This window comes from Salmo trutta, chromosome 2, assembly GCF_901001165.1.
Source record: "Salmo trutta chromosome 2, fSalTru1.1, whole genome shotgun sequence".
Taxonomy (NCBI): Eukaryota; Metazoa; Chordata; class Actinopteri; order Salmoniformes; family Salmonidae; genus Salmo; species Salmo trutta.
Genome location: NC_042958.1, coordinates 33,805,976 through 33,822,687, shown reverse-complemented (window position 1 = coordinate 33,822,687; position 16,712 = coordinate 33,805,976). Strand labels below are relative to the sequence as shown.

General features: G+C 46.1%; 1 protein-coding gene across 1 annotated transcript in view; it reads left to right on the top strand.

The window, feature by feature from the left end:
- Positions 1 to 15,125, top strand: part of LOC115148330 (5-hydroxytryptamine receptor 5A-like) — a 44,554-nt gene extending 29,429 nt beyond the window's left edge. The window contains exon 3 of the mRNA XM_029690254.1: positions 14,796 to 15,125. Coding sequence (XP_029546114.1) covers positions 14,796 to 15,125 — 330 coding nt within the window. The remainder of the gene's footprint in view (positions 1 to 14,795) is intronic.
- Positions 15,126 to 16,712: the final 1,587 nt, after the last annotated feature.

Here is a 16,712-nt window from a genome sequence, read left to right as displayed (position 1 = left end):
ACCAGACACCCAGGTTGCGTCACAAATGGCACCATATCCTTATGAAGGGCATTACTTTTGACCAGGGCCCTATAGCCTCTGGTCAAAAGTAGTGACCTAAATAGGGAATGGGGTGCCATTTGGGATGCAGACCCACTCATCACACCCAAGCTTGTTCAAATGGAGCTGCCTCCATGTTGCCTCCACAAGGGTCGGGCTCAATTCAACTTTTTTTTTTAATTCTAAATTCTGGAATTCAAGCATGAAGTGGAGAATTTACTTGGAATTTAATTGGAATTGCAGCAATCTGTAAAAATACATATCTTTGGAATTGAATTGAAATTTAGACTGTTTGAATTGGAATTACATTTAAACTGTAAAAAAAAAAATATGGAATGGAATGGAATTGGAATATAATTAGAATTTAGACTTTTGTATTGGAATTGAATTTGAATTGTAAAATAAAAACATCCTTGGATTGGAATTGGAATTTAGAATTGTAAAACTTCAATTGTATTATAATTGCGCAAGTTCCAGTTACTGGAGTTTATGTATTTAGCATTGAAATTGAATGCACATGTCGTTGTAAATCATTTCAACACACTAATGTGAACACATCATGTTTGATCAAATAATTATAACTATATACAGTACTGTATATGCATTACATTAAAATGTTTACTAATGAGGATGTGCAATATGTTTCCAATGTATTTATTTTGGTCCAATTAAAGGGATAGTTTACCCAAATTACATATTGGTTTCCTTACCCTTAAGCAGTCTATGAACTACAACATTGTAATTTTGTAATTTGGGTGGACTATCCCTTAAGGATGTAATTCTTTTTTGCTTACATTTTAGCTTTGGAAAAATACATTTGAAATGTTTTCTGGGGGCTGATTAACACTTTCCAGCATGCTGTTTAGCAAGTACATTTTTTTAAATTATTCGTTTGCACATTTTTTTATCTACTCTGATCTGTTAGTAGTTGGATTTATTGCACCCGTGATTGAGATGATGGAGCCAGTTCATATAGCTTAGGTTGTCCTATCAATTTCATGCTCACTATCTTCTATAATCAGTCTGAATGGAAAAGGTGGGTGATGAATTATTCCAAATCTGGTAAATGTGCCATTTGGCTGGATATCAATTAAGCAATAATACATGAGAGGCCATGTGTTATGACATTTTTATCATGGGTGTGATGTGGTCATAGCCATGACGTGAAACCGACTCAACTGTATTACAGCTTTTATATAACGGGTTACCAGCATTAAAATCAAGATTATATCCCAAACCATTCATTTTTTCAACAAGAAATGATGCTACATTCACTGCGACAGGATGTCAAGTGACATTTTAGGCGCTCTCTGGTCGTTAGTTCTATTCGTATTGACTGCCATGTAAAGCAAAACTACCCAAGCGCTGGTTGATAGTTCCAGAACCTTGGTTTCTAGGGAGGCTGTACATTCTGAAAACAGCGCACGTCTGGTCTATGCGTCGGAAAATTTAATAACGGATCAAAATATTGTATAGGGGCGCTGTCAATGGATCTGAAAACAGCACTGAAACATTGTTGCAAAGACATTGATACAACAGATAACAATAGAAACCACAATGACAATTATTTTCATATAGTCACAGCATCGACAGCTGTTTATGTATGATACTGAATTGCACATTTCCATGAGGCAGAGCTCATTCTTCTAGGTTTGTCACAACGTCGACTGAAGGTGGCGCCTCTCCTCGTTCAGGCGGCGCTCGGCGGTCGTCGTCGCCGGCCTACTAGCTGCCACCAATCCTCTTTTCATTTTCTTTTGGTGAGGTCTGGTTTATGTGTGCACCTGTATTGTGTTAGATCATTAGTGGGGGGGTTATTTAGTCTCTCTGGTTAGGTTTGGGGATTGGGCGGGAGTGTTTTTGTCTGGTTTGGTTAGGTTGGGGTTTTAGGCATTCCCTCTGCATTTTGTGTATTAAGGCTACGAGTTTTCCTGGGCTGCGCCCCTACTCGGTTTTCGGGCTCTTACTGTATTTGTATTTTTTGCCCTGCCTTACATGTTGTTGGCAGTTTGGACTGTTGCCTATTAAAACGTGTGTTCACGGACCTTGGTCTCCTGCGCCTGACTTCACCCCTCCTGCTGCTTTGAGTTCCTGACAGAATCCCACACCACAATATGGAGTCAGCAGGAGCTGAAGCGCCAACCCCGTCCATGGAGGAACGGGTTGCCAAACATTCCACCATCCTCCATCGCCTGGGCACCGCCATGGACCAGGTGTTGGCGCGTTTGGAGAGCTGGAAGAGAAGCGCTCCCTCCTCCACTAATGCGGCTGCTCAACAGCCTGCGCCCCTACCAGCGCAGATGAAACCAAGCCCCAGTGGGGTTAAACTCACGCCCCCGAGGGAGTACGATGGGACGGCCGCTGGGTGTAAGGGGTTCCTACTCCAGCTGGAGCTGTACCTAGCGACCGTTCGCCCCCCCTCCTCCCTCGGGAGAGGAGAGCATCAGCGTCCTCGTCTCGTGTCTCACGGGTAGAGCCCTGGAATGGGCCAACGCCGTTTGGGACGGTCCGGACTCAGCTTCTTCACAAAACTGGATCTCAGGAGTGCGTACAATTTGGTGTGTATCCGAGAGGGGGATGAGTGGAAAACCGCATTTAGTACCACATCTGGTCATTATGAGTACCTCGTCATGCCGTATAGGTTGAAGAATGCTCCAGCCGTCTTCCAATCCTTTGTGGACGAGATTCTCCGGGACCTGCTCGGTCAGGGTGTGGTGGTGTACATCGATGACATTCTGATCTACTCCGCCACACGCGCCATGCATGTGTCTCTAGTGCGCAAAGTGCTTGGGCAAATGTTGGAGCGTGACCTGTACGTCAAGGCCGAGAAATGTGAGATCTCCAAACAAGCCATCTCTTTTCTGGGGTATCGCATTTCCACATCCGGGGTGGTGATGGAATGTGACTGCATTTCGGTCGTGCGTAATTGGCCGACTCCCACCACGGTGAAGGAGGTGCAGCGGTTCTTGGGGTTTGCCAATTACTACTGGAGGTTTATCCGGGGCTTTGGGCATGTGGCGGCTCCCATTACCTCACTGATGAAGGGGGGGCCGGTGCGGTTGCGGTGGTCGGCGGAGGCGGACAGGGCTTTTAGTCGGCTGAAGGCTCTGTTTACCGATGCTCCAGTGCTGGCGCCTCCGGATCCCTCTTTTCCATTCATAGTGGAGGTGGACCCGTCCGAGGCTGGGGTGGGAGCCATGCTGTCACAGCTCTCGGGCGCGCCCCCGAAGCTTCGCCCCTGTGCTTTCTTTTCTAAGAAGCTGAGTCCGGCAGAGCGTAACTATGATGTGGGGGACAGGGAGTTGCTGGCTGTGGTAAGGGCCCTGAAGGAATGGAGACATTGGCTTGAGGGGGCGCGACACCCTTTTCTCATCTGGACTGATCACCGTAATCTGGAGTACATCCGGGCGGCGAGGAGACTGAACCCTCGTCAAGCCAGGTGGGCGATGTTCTTTTCGAGATTCCAGTTCACGATCTCATACATACCAGGTTCCCGGAACACTAAGGCTGACGCACTGTCTCGTCTCCACGACACCGAGGAACGGTCCACCAATCCCACTCCCATAATTCCAGCCTCCTACCTGGTGGGACCGGTGGTCTGGGAGGTGGATGTGGACATCGAGCGGGCGCTGCAGTCCGAACCTACTCCCCCTCAATGTCCCATGGGTCGGAAGTTCGTCCCGCTCGGTGTCCGCGATCGGTTGATTTGGTGGGCGCACACGCTACCCTCCTCGGGTCATCCAGCGATTGAGCGGACAGTGCGGGGTCTTAGTGGGAAGTACTGGTGGCCCACATTGGTGAAGGACGTGAGGCTCTATGTCTCCTCCTGTTCGGTGTGCGCCTAGTGTAAGGCTCCTAGACACCTGCCTAGAGGGAAATTACAGCCCCTCCCCATTCCACAGCGACCATGGTCCCCCCTGTCGGTGGATTTTCTCACCGACCTCCCTCCGTCTCAGGGGAACACCACGATCCTGGTCGTTGTGGATCGGTTCTCTAAGTCCTGCCGTCTGCTCCCTTTACCCGGTCTTCCTACGGCCCTACAGACCGCGGAGGCCCTGTTTACCCACGTCTTCCGGCACTACAGGGTGCCTGAGGACATCGTCTCTGAACGAGGCCCCCAGTTCACGTTCCGGGTGTGGCGGGCGTTTATGGAGTGCCTGGGGGTTTCGGTCAGTTTGACCTCAGGTTTTTACCCCGAGAGTAATGGGCAGGTAGAGAGAATTAACCAGGATGTGGGCAGGTTTCTGCGGTCCTATTGCCAGGACTGGCCAGGGAAGTGGGCGAGGTTCGTGCCATGGGCTGAGATGGCACAGAATGCTCTCCGCCACTCCTCTACTAACCTGTCGCCTTTTCAGTGTGTGTTGGGTTACCAGCCGGTCCTGGTGCCCTGGCATCAGAGCCAGACTGAGGCCCCTGCGGTGGATGACTGGGTCCAGCGCTCTAAGGAGAACTGGAACGCCGTTTAGGAATCCCTTGAACGGGCCAGGGGACAACAAAAGGAGAGCGCTGACCACCGCCGCAGTGAGGCCCCCGTGTTCACCCCGGGGGGGAGAGTCTGGCTCTCAACCTGGAACCTGCCACTCCGCCTGCCCTGCCGGAAGTTGGGTCCGCGGTTTGTGGGGCCATTTAAAGTCCTGAGGAGAATTAACGAGGTGTGTTACAGGTTACAGCTTCCTTCTTATTATCGTATTAACCCCTCGTTTCATGTGTCTCTCATCAAGCCGGTGGTAGCTGGTCCACTGCAGGACGCTGAGGTACAGGAGGTCCCTCCGCCCCCCCTGGACATCGGGGGGGGGGGCCCGGCGTACACAGTCCGGTCCATCTTGGACTCCAGGCGCCGGGTAGGGGGCTTGCAGTACCTCGTGGACTGGGAGGGGTAGAGTCCGGAGGAGAGGTGCTGGGTACCGGTGGAGGACATCTTGGACCCATCACTGATGTGGGAGTTCCACAGCCTCCATCCGGATCTCTCTGCGCCTCGCCCTCCGGGTCGTCCTCGAGGCCGGCGTCGGCGCGCGGCTTCCACGACTGAAGGTGGCGCCTCTCCTCGTTCGGGCGGTCTCGGCGGTCGTCGTCGCCGGCCTACTAGCTGCCACCAATCCTCTTTTCATTTTCTTTTGGTGAGGTCTGGTTTATGTGTGCACCTGTATTGTGTTAGATCGTTAGTGGGGGGGTTATTTAGTCTCTCTGTTTAGGTTTGGGGATTGGGCGGGAGTGTTTTTGTCTGGTTTGGTTAGGTTGGGGTTTTAGGCATTCCCTCTGCATTTTGTGTATTAAGGCTACGAGTTTTCCTGGGCTGCGACCCTACTCGGTTTTCGGGCTCTTACTGTATTTGTATTTTTTGCCCTGCCTTACATGTTGTTGACAGTTTGGATTGTTGCCTATTAAAAGGTGTGTTCACGGATCTTGGTCTCCTGCGCCCGACTTCACCCCTCCTGCTGCTTTGAGTTCCTGACAAGGTTCTCATTAATGCAGCCACAATGATTCTCTCCGTCTCTTTCTATTGGATTTTTGTGGTTCTTGGTTTCTTCATTTTTGTCTTTTATCACGAATGAGTCTGGCTTCAGTTTGTGATTTCCTTCATTGCGTCTTTGGCTAAAGTGCAACTGCAAATCAAACCACACCTTATTCAGTAGGTGGCGTATAAACTCCAGAGAATATTATCATTCTCCTGTTTTGAAACAGTTACCAGATCAATTTTTATACCTTTTTCTGACAGCCATTCCAGAAAACACTTCACTGCCCAGTTGGTTTGTCTTTATGTAGCTAGCTTCTTCACTTTGCTCCTTTTCTATGTTGTCTATACCAGTGCTAACATTACTGAGTTCTGCATGTCTAACGTGAAAGCTAGGCTCAGGTTGCTGGTCAACTTGCTCTTCTTCTTGTTTAATTTCTTTAATATCCTCCTCCTCTTCTTGTTGGCACCATTCATTAAACATTAGTGGATAAAACAAATCAAGAGTAACTTTAAAATCATCCATGACGAGTCACAGGTGCTAAGACTAGTAGTTGTAAAAGTAGTTGCGGTAGTGCGTTGCTAGGTAACGACGTAAACATTCCACTTTAAATGAACTTGGCCAAGTGTATGTTGTCTCATTTATCATGGGCAGGAGAGGCTCTAACAATGGGAATTCTAAACCACCCGTTGTGTAATTGGAATTAAACATCAGCCTGAAGGTCATCATAATTTCATAAAATGGCCTGATGTGGTGTGCAAATAAAATTATTTCTTATTGCTGTGGTCAGGATATAATAGATAATCAAAGACAGACCTGCTGGTATTTCAACACACGTATGAACACATCATTTTATGGAACCCTAGATAAAAGCTGAAAAAAGTGAATCCAATGACCTAGTCTTTCTCACTAATAAACACAATCATAGGTGAAAATTCTAACGTCTGTCCAAATACACGCAAATATTTGCATATATCCCAGTGTGCCTTCAGAGTGAACTTCATAATTACCACTGTTTGCTTGTGATAGACATGATTGTTTCACTCAATTCCCCTTCACTAAGTGAGTGCCTAAGTTAACATTTCATCCATGAAATCAAACCCTTTATGACAATACATCACATATCATATAAGGCTGTACCTCAACAGCCTAGTTTTACCATAACACACTGGTCTGAAAGTCTAGGTTTGTAGGCCACATTGGGCAAGTCACATTATGCTGGTTTGCAAAGTGATATGTAATTCCTATTACACATTCCCACAATGTGCCAAACCATTCAGAGACAATATTTTTAACAGCTTTAGCTTATTAATGATATTCAATAAGTGGATGAGTTTTTGGGGATAATGTTTTACATCTTTATGATTGTATGTTTTAATATGAAAACCATCTTATTGTCTTATTTTATATATTTAACATAATTCCCTTAATTCCTGAGAGTTTTCAGAATTCAGAAGACATTTTGAGGTTTACCAGGAATCCCTCTTAGTTCGTTATTAGGTAAAGTTGGTCTTTGGAATCTGCCAGGAATTAAGGTAGTAGGGTTCAGTTTGGATTGAGTTGAAAGAAGGGAACGAATTTAATTATGTGAATTGTTGTGGCAGAATATTGAATTAGAAATTGTATTTTTTTCTTGACTTAGAATTGATGGAATGTATAGGGAGAGGGAATTGAATTTAAATTTAATTTGTGGAAATGACCCAAACCCTGGCCTCTACTTTCTCTGGCTATATTCAATAAGCAAACAGCAGCATACACTTTTAAGTTCAGCAGGTTTGTTAAGAGAATTGGCTGCTACAAAACAGCTAGAATGTATTACGGCTATTTCACTGATTTGGAGATGGTTTAAAGTAGACTTCTTATAGACTGGTAGGTCATTGGAAAATGTCCATTAACTTTCGTATGTTTTATTAAATTATACCGCATTCAAACAATATAAACTAATTGGCACCTAGCATGAATATTTACCACCATATACACCCTCAGTAAACACCCCCTCTAGTTTTCACATAAATTAATTTGACAGTCAACTATCACCCTCTAGAACTGTGTTATTTCAGCTGAATTAGCTTAGTCAATTCATTTTCTATGGAGAAAAGTTAGGGTGTTTTATCTGTGCTATGATAGTTTGTATACATGGGTGTTTGGATCGAGGTCAGACCAGTTAACAGCGTGTACAAAAGGAGTCGTGAATATTAGGCGTGAAAACATCTGAACACAAGGAAGCACGCAGACCGCGATAGGAGCCCTAGTGGAAATTTCACACAGCATTAACACATTCTAACATGTTCCATGGCATAACTTGATAACCTGTTTCCAATACATTTGAAATGTATTTAGGAAGAACAAATGCTAGCTTTTCAGGGGTTTGTGAATACAAAGGCAGGTTGAATACTTTTGTACGTGGTACAATGAAATTTGTTACTGTGTAATTACTTGCAACACGTTTTTAACATGACCGTTTCCGGTAGGGTATCTCTGAGTGCACTTCAGGTGGGCTTACTTTCAACCCATGTTCAAACGCAATCCCCAACCCCCTAGTAGGCTCAGTGGAGTAGAACCACTGTGTTCTAATAGGAAATTATATTGATATTTAGACTATTGCTAATTGGTATACAAAACGAATCATCTATGTTTAATCCAGTTGAGACTATCAGACAACATCGAACAGGGTTGTTATTGCTTATGTCTTGTGTATTACTTTCGTTTGCATGTCTTAAAGAGATTCTCCTGTATTTTTGGTTACTTTATAGCCAGTAGTTCTGAAAGTAGCACTCACAGGCTAAAAGTGGTCCCCAAAAATGGCATAATATGTCACATACAGGGCATTCGGAAAGTATTCAGACCCCTTGACTTTCTCAACATTTTGTTACGCTACAGCTTTATTCTAGAATTGTAAAAAATAAAAATAAATCCTAATCTACACATAATACCCCATAATGACAAAGCAAAAACAGGTTTTTAGAAGTACTAGCAAATGTATTAAAAAATCTAAACTGAAATATCACATTGACATAAGTATTCAGACCCTTTACTCAGTACTTTGTTGAAGCACATTTGGCAACAATTACAGCCTTGTGTCTTCTTAGGTATGACGCTACAAGCTTGACACACCTGTATTTGGGTGTTTCTCTCATTCTTCTCTACAGATCCTCTCAAGCTCTGTCAGGTTGGGTGAGGTGCATTGCTGCACAGCTATTTTCAGGTCTCTCCAGAAATGTTCAATGTTCGATTCGGTTTGTTGATTTGTGCAATGGTTTTTAGAGCATTGAGCATTGTTTTCCCACAATGTGCAAAACCATATGAGAAGAAGGAAAAATTAAACAGCTTTAGCTTATCAATGATATTCAATAATTGGATGAGTTTCTTGGGATAATGTTTTACATCTTTATGATTGTATGTTTTAATATGAAAAGCATCTTATTGTATTTTTATATATATTTAACATATTAAGCTAATTCCTGAGAGTTTTCAAAATTCAGGAGACATTTCGAGGTTTACCAGGAACATTCCCTCTTAGTTCATTAATAGGTAAAGTTGTCACGTCCTGGCCAGTATATAAGGTTAATTGTTTTGTAGTTTGGTCAGGGCGTGACAGAGGGTATTTGTTTTATGTGGTTCAGGGTGGTGTGTTTGTTCAAAGGGGGTGTTTGATTTAGTATTTCCGGGGTTTTGGTTTATAGTCTATGTTTATGTATTTCTATGTCGAGTCTGGTGAGTGTGTTTCTATGTTGGTTAATTGGTGTTGGGACTCTCAGTTGAAGGCAGGTGTTGTCTATCTGCCTTTGATTGAGAGTCCCATATATAAGGGTGTGTTTGTGTTTGTGATTTGTGGGTGATTGTTCTGTGTTCAGCCCTAGGCTTTGCCAGACTGTTTTGTTGTTCGTTCGTTTTCATGTTTTGTTGTTTTGGAGTGTTCTTTTGATAGTTAAATAAAAGTCAAAATGAGCATACACGTACCTGCTGCATTTTGGTCCTCTTTGACCGACGACAACCGTGACAGAATCACCCACCACTCAAGGACCAAGCAGCAGAGGAAGGAGCAGACGGCATTCGAGTTGGACTGGCGGGAAAAGTGGACTTGGGAGGAAATTCTGGACGGGGCCGGACCTTGGCATCAGGCTGGGGATTATCTGCGCCCGCAGTGGGAAATTGAGGCAGCCAAGGCGGGGAGGCGATGGTACGAGGCCAGAGACGCGCTGAGGGAGAAGCACGAGAGGCACCCCCAATAAAATGTTTTGGGGGGGCACACGGGTAGTTTGGCTAGGCGAAGGAAGAGCCGGAAGCCAGCTACCCGTGGTTATATGGAGGAGCGTATGAGGTGGGGAGCGCCATGTTTTGCTGAGAAGCGCACTATCTCACCCATACGCACGCACAGTCCGGTGCGAGTTATTCCAGCCCCTCGCAGGTGCCGTGCTAGAGCGGGCATCCAGCCTGGTAGGAGGATGCCTGCACAGCGCATCTGGTCGCCGGTACGCCTCCGAGGACCAGGCTACCCAACTCCCGCTCTATGCACGGCTACCATCAGGCCCCTGCACAGCCCAGTCTGCCCTGTACGAGCACTCCGCTCGTACAGGGCTACTAGTTCCATCCAGCCAAGGCGGGTTGTGCAGGAGGTAAGATCTAGACCGGCTGTGCGCCTCCATAGCCCTGGGTTTCCAGCTCCTGTCTCTCGTGCAGACCCGGAAGTGCGTCCACCCAGTCCGACTCGTCCTGTTCCCGCTCCCCGCACTAAACGGCAAGTGCGTAAACCCAGCCTCGCCAGTAAACAGTCGTCGGAGCTGCCCGCCAGTCAACAGTCGTCGGAGCTGCCCGCCAGTCAACAGTCGTCGGAGCTGCCCGCCAGTCAACAGTCGTCGGAGCTGCCCGCCAGTCAAAAGTCGTCGGAGCTGCCCGCCAGTCAACAGTCGTCGGAGCTGCCCGCCAGTCAACAGTCGTCGGAGCTGCCCGTCAGTCAACAGTCGTCGGAGCTGCCCGCCAGTCAACAGTCGCCGGAGTGGTCAGACTGCGCTGAACTGCCGGAGTGGCAAGACTGCGCTGAACTGCCGGAGTGGCCAGACTGCGCTGAACTGCCGGAGTGGCCAGACTGCGCTGAACTGCCGGAGTGGCCAGACTGCGCTGAACTGCCGGAGTGGCCAGACTGCGCTGAACTGCCGGAGTGGCCAGACTGCCCTGAACTGCCGGAGTGGCCAGACTGCCCTGAACTGCCGGAGTGGCCAGACTGCCGTGAACTGCCGGAGTGGCCAGACTGCCCTGACCTGCCGGAGTGGCCAGACTGCCCTGACCTGCCGGAGTGGCCAGACTGCCCTGAACGTCCCGAGTGGCCAGACTGCCCTGAACGTCCCGAGTGGCCAGACTGCCCAGACTGTCCCGAGTTGCCAGACTGTCCCGAGTTGCCAGACTGCCCAGACTGTCCCGAGTTGCCAGACTGCCCAGACTGTCCCGAGTTGCCAGACTGCCCAGACTGTCCCGAGTTGCCAGACTGCCCAGACTGTCCCGAGCTGCCAGACTGCCCAGACAGCCTGGAACGGCCTGAGCAAGAGCCACCTCCAAAAATAGGTGGGTTGGGGAGGGGGGGTGTAGCACAGTGCCGTCGTTGACGGCAGCCACCCTCCCTTCCCTCCCTTTAGTAAGGGGGAATTTTTCTTTTGGGTATTGTTTGGGGGTATTTTTTTTTTTTAAGGTGCTTCCGGGGTAGCACCTTTAAGGGGGGGGGGTACTGTCACGTCCTGGCCAGTATATAAGGTTAATTGTTTTGTAGTTTGGTCAGGGCGTGACAGAGGGTATTTGTTTTATGTGGTTCAGGGTGGTGTGTTTGTTCAAAGGGGGTGTTTGATTTAGTATTTCCGGGGTTTTGGTTTATAGTCTATGTTTATGTATTTCTATGTCTAGTCTGGTGAGTGTGTTTCTATGTTGGTTAATTGGGGTTGGGACTCTCAGTTGAAGGCAGGTGTTGTCTATCTGCCTTTGATTGAGAGTCCCATATATAAGGGTGTGTTTGTGTTTGTGATTTGTGGGTGATTGTTCTGTGTTCAGCCCTAGGATTTGCCAGACTGTTTTGTTGTTCGTTCGTTTTTCATGTTTTGTTGTTTTGGAGTGTTCTTTTGATAGTTAAATAAAAGTCAAAATGAGCATACACGTACCTGCTGCATTTTGGTCCTCTTTCACCGACGACAACCGTGACAAAAGTTGGTATTTAGATTGGGTGTTCCGGGCTCTGGCTGGGACACTCAAGGACATTCAGAGACTTGTCCCAAAGCCACTCCTGCGTTGTCTTGGCTGTGTACTTAGGGTCATTGTCCTGTTGGAATGTTAACCTTCACCCCAGCCTGAGGTCCTGAACACACTGGAGCAGGTTTTCCTCAAGGATCGCTCTGTACTTTGCTCCGTTCATCTTCCCTCGATCCTGACTAGTCTCCCAGTCCCTGCCACAGAAAAACATCCCCACAGCATGATGCCGCCACAACCATGCTTCACCGCAGGAATGGTACCAGGTTTCCTCCAGATGTGACACTTGGGATTCAGAGAATCTTGTTTCTCATGGTCTGAGAGTCTTTAGGTGCCTTTTGGCAAACTCCATGAAGGCTGTCGTGTGCCTTTAATTGAGGAGTGGCTTCTGTCTGGCCACTACCATAAAGGCCTGATTGGTGGATGCTACAGAGATTGTTGTCCTTCTAGAAGGTTCTCCCTTCTCAACAGAGAAACTCTAGAGCTCTGTCAGATTGACCATTGTGTTCTTGGTCACCTCCCTGACCAAGGCCCTTCTCTCCCAATTGCTCAGTTTGGCCGGGCGGCCAGCTCTAGGAAGAGTCTTGGTGGTTCCAAACTTCTTCCATTTAAGAATGATGGAGGTGACTGTGTTCTTGGGGACCTTCAATGCTGCAGAACGTTTTTGGTACCCTTCCCCAGATCTGTGCCTTGACACAATCCTGTTTCGGAGCTCTGCAGACAATTCCTTCAACCTCATGGCTTGGTTTTTCCTCTGACATGCACTGTCAACTGTGGGACCTTATATAGACAGGTGTGTGTCTTTCCAAATTATGTCCAATCAATTGAATTTACCACATGTGGACTCCAAACAAGTTGTAGAAACATCTCAAGGATGATCAATGGAAACAGGATGCACCTGAGCTCAATTTCGAGTCTCATAGTACAGGGTCTGAATACTTATGTAAATAAGGTATTTCTGTTTTTTTATATACATTTGCTAAATATCTAAAAACCATTATGGGGTATTGTGTGTAGACTGCTGAGGATTTTTTTTTTATTTCATCCATTTCAGAATAAGACTGTAACGTAACAAAATGTGAAAAAAGTAAAGGGGTCTGAATACTTTCCGAAGGCACAGTATGTGCAGATATGTGCACCACGTTATTGCTCTCTCTTTCTCGCTCTTCTGTGTCCACTGAATTATTGGGCCCGCCCTGCAACCTCATTGGATAATGCTGGGCCGCTTGATAGCTGTCACTGAAATTTGAGGGACTGAAGCTCATTGGCTATAACTCAAATTACTCGGAGACTGGCCCACATGGGGGGAAATGTAGGGAAAATGTTGTGGCACATCTTCAAGAAAACAATTGCTTTCAAAACTAGGGATTTCGTGGGTAACTGAGGTAAAACAGTAATTCTCCTCATTCTCCAGCCCAATGTAGGATGTTTCAAAAATATTTTCTTTGTCGCCAAAGTACCCGAGCATGTCTTTAAATTCCACAAAAAATGTAGTTTAGTCACTTAGGGTCTGATAGTTAGCTACCCTTTTGTCTGAAAATTACATTTCACATTTCAACACTAAGAAAACCTTAATCTAATGACAGGAGTCAGGCTTTCATATATCACAGTCCCAGATATCTGTCCTTAAAGTATTACATCCATATACACTGTCAAAGAGGCAATCTTGGATTCAAACAACAACAAAGTGGACACTTGTTTTGGTAAACAGCTGAGGGATGGGACTAGAGAAATGTAACCAATATCAAATTCATAGACAGATCTATCGATGCAAGGACTGCCATGAATGAGATAAAAAGTACATAATGTATCTTGTGTTTTGATGTGGTAAGACAGTTGAACTAAGTTTGTGAGCATTTATCAATTATATTCTTCAAGAATCAATGGCTATATTTCATCAAAGCACACAAATCGATCTAGCAATCCCAGATTCCCCTTCAAACTGCAAACCCTTTTTCCACAGTACCTCAGGGTTCAATATACTCTACCTTCAATTTTGCATCAGCAACTTCCCCCTAGACACTATGCTTTTAACCCCTATCCTCTGCTGCAAATGGAATGACTCTCTCCATTTGTCTCCCTGGCCTCCTGGCCCTTATTGATTTCTGTAAGAATGTACTTTTTCACACATACGTCAACTAACTCTGACTAAGCTCTTTATACATCTCTATACTTCAGTCTTAGAGCACCTGGTGTTGTTGTTGCTGCCAATAGGCTGCTGGCCTACCTGCCACTCTAGTTTTAATAGACCAGGGACTGCGTCCCTATTTAGTGCACTACTTTTGACCATGGCCCTTTAGAGGGCCATTTGGGACGTGCAACCCAGGTGTGATCTGCTGGGAGGAAAGTGTAGGTTTGTAAACAGCTTATGCATGATGACCTGCAGCGGTCAGGTGTAGAGACAAACATTACTTCATCAGGCTCCTTATAACAGGGCGGGTGCCTGGAGAGGAGAAATGGAAGGAAAGATTGAAGGATGGTGTTTTCATTCCATTTATTCTGTGTGAGGCTGATGGCTTTTGATTTGATTTATTGGGATCCCCATTAGCGGACGCCAATGGCGACAGCTAGTCTTACTGGGCTCCGACATATAACGAAAACACGTCACAGACAAAAGACTTTACATACAGACAACAAGCAGGTCACATGGGGGAGAGGCATTGTGCCATGAGGTGTTGCTTTATTTGTTTTTTGAAACCAGGTTTGCTGCTTGAATTCTGGCGGGTCTTGTAGTTTATGACCTGTAGAGTGGCTGATTGATTCATCAGACACTATTTTGCTTGTTTTTGATTGAGATGTTTATTGACTTGCCCACAAGGTTCAGCTAGCTGACTAGTTGCTCAATTAACTAATTTATTGGCTGGTTCTTTTACTGATGAGTATCAATTGGTTGACTGTTTGATTAACTAAGTGACTAATTGACTGAGAACAAAATAAGTTATGGCTTATGTGAAATGAACAAATGTAAAACTGAACGCCTGCAATTAACAACAGATTGATTGGTCGGTTCTTTCATTTCTTAATTGGTTGACTGATTGGATTGACTAACTGATTGGCTGACTGTTTGTTTGACAGGTGGAGGCATCGCGGCAGCCCCAGATGGTGTTTACTGTGCGCCACGCTACGGTGACCTTTCAGATGGACGGCGACACGTGGCGCGAGCAGAAGGAGAAGAAGGCAGCGCTGATGGTGGGCATACTGATCGGCGTCTTTGTCCTCTGCTGGATCCCCTTCTTCCTCACAGAGCTCATCATCCCACTGTGCCACTGCGACATTCCGCCCATCTGGAAGAGCATCTTCCTGTGGCTGGGCTACTCCAACTCCTTCTTCAACCCGCTAATATACACAGCCTTCAACAAGAATTACAACAACGCCCTGAAGAACCTGTTCTCCCGCCAACACTGAGGCTGGGGATGAGGGCTGGAGGACAAAACTGACAGTGTAAAATAACGGTTAAAATCAGCGGGTCCTACTACAGAACATTGGCCATAATTTTCATTTCATTTGACACTGAGGCTGGGGCAGAGACTAAGGCTGAGACCATAGGAGGTTGTTGGCACCTTAATTGGGGAGGACGAGCTTGTGGTTAATGGCTGGAGCAGAATAAGTGGAATGGTATCAAATACATCAAACAAATGGTTTCCACGTGTTTGATGCCCTTCCATTCGTGCCATTCCAGCCATTATTATGAGCCATCCTCCCCTCAGCAGCCTCCTGTGGCTGAGACTAAGGCTGGGGATAAGGCTGAACCACACGAACAGCCACTCCACCTGGAGGCTAGCTCTATCAGAGCTAGAGAGCAAATCTGACAAACCAGCACAGGCTCTTTTAGCATCTCCTTTCCCAACTCTGCGTCCACCAAGTTCTTGCGAATCAGCTTGTTGAAAGACTTTCAGAACTTTTATGATGTTTTTGCATCAAATCAAGTTTTATTTGTCACATGAGCTGAATACAACAGGTGTAGACTTTACCATGAAATGCTTACTTGCAATCCCTTAACCAACAATGCAGTTCAAGAAATAGAGTTAATAAAATATTTACTAAATATACTAAAGTAAAAATTTTAAAAAGCTATCAAAAAGTGAATTTACATAACAATAATGAGGCTATATACAAGGGGTACCGGTACTGAGCCAATGTGCGGGATGTAATTTGTAAGGTGACTATGCATAGATAATAAACAGCGAGTAGCAGCAGTGTAAAAACAAAGGGGGGGGGGCTTTGGTTGTAGAAGCTGTTAAGGAGCCTTTTGGTCCTAGACTTCGCACTGCAGAACCGCTTGCCGTGTGGTAGCAGAGAGAACAGTCTATGACTTGGGTGACAGGAGGCTTTGACAATCTTTCTCTGAAACCGCCTAGTATATAGGTCCTGGATGTCAGGAAGCTTGGCCCCAGTGATGTACTGGGCAGTACGCACTACCCTCTGTAGCGCCTTATGGTTGGATGCCGAGCAGTTGCCATACCAGTCAACCAGTCAAGATGCTCTCGATGGTGCAGCTGTAGAACTTTTTGAAGATATGTGACCCATTCCAAATCTTTTCAGTCTCCTGACGGGAAAAGTTGTCGTGCCCTCTTCACAACAGTCTTGGTGTGTTTGAACCATGATAGTTTGTTGGTGATGTGGACACCAATGAACTTAAAACTCTCAACCCGCTCCACTTCAGTCCCGTTGATGTTAATGTGGCCTATTCGGCCCTCCTTTTCCTATAGTCCACGATCAGCTCCTTTGTCTTACTCACATTGAGAGAGAGGTTGTTGTCCTGGAACCACACCGCCAGGTCTCTGACCTCCTCCCTATAGGCTGTCTCATCATTGTCAGTGATCAGGACTACCACTGTTGTGTCATCAGCAAAGTTAATGATGGTGTTGGAGTTGTGCTTGGCCACGCAGTTTATTTTATTTTTTACCTTTATTTAACTAGGCAAGTCAGTTAAGAACAAAATCTTATTTTCAATGATGGCCTGGAAACAGTGGGTTAACTGCCTTGTTCAGG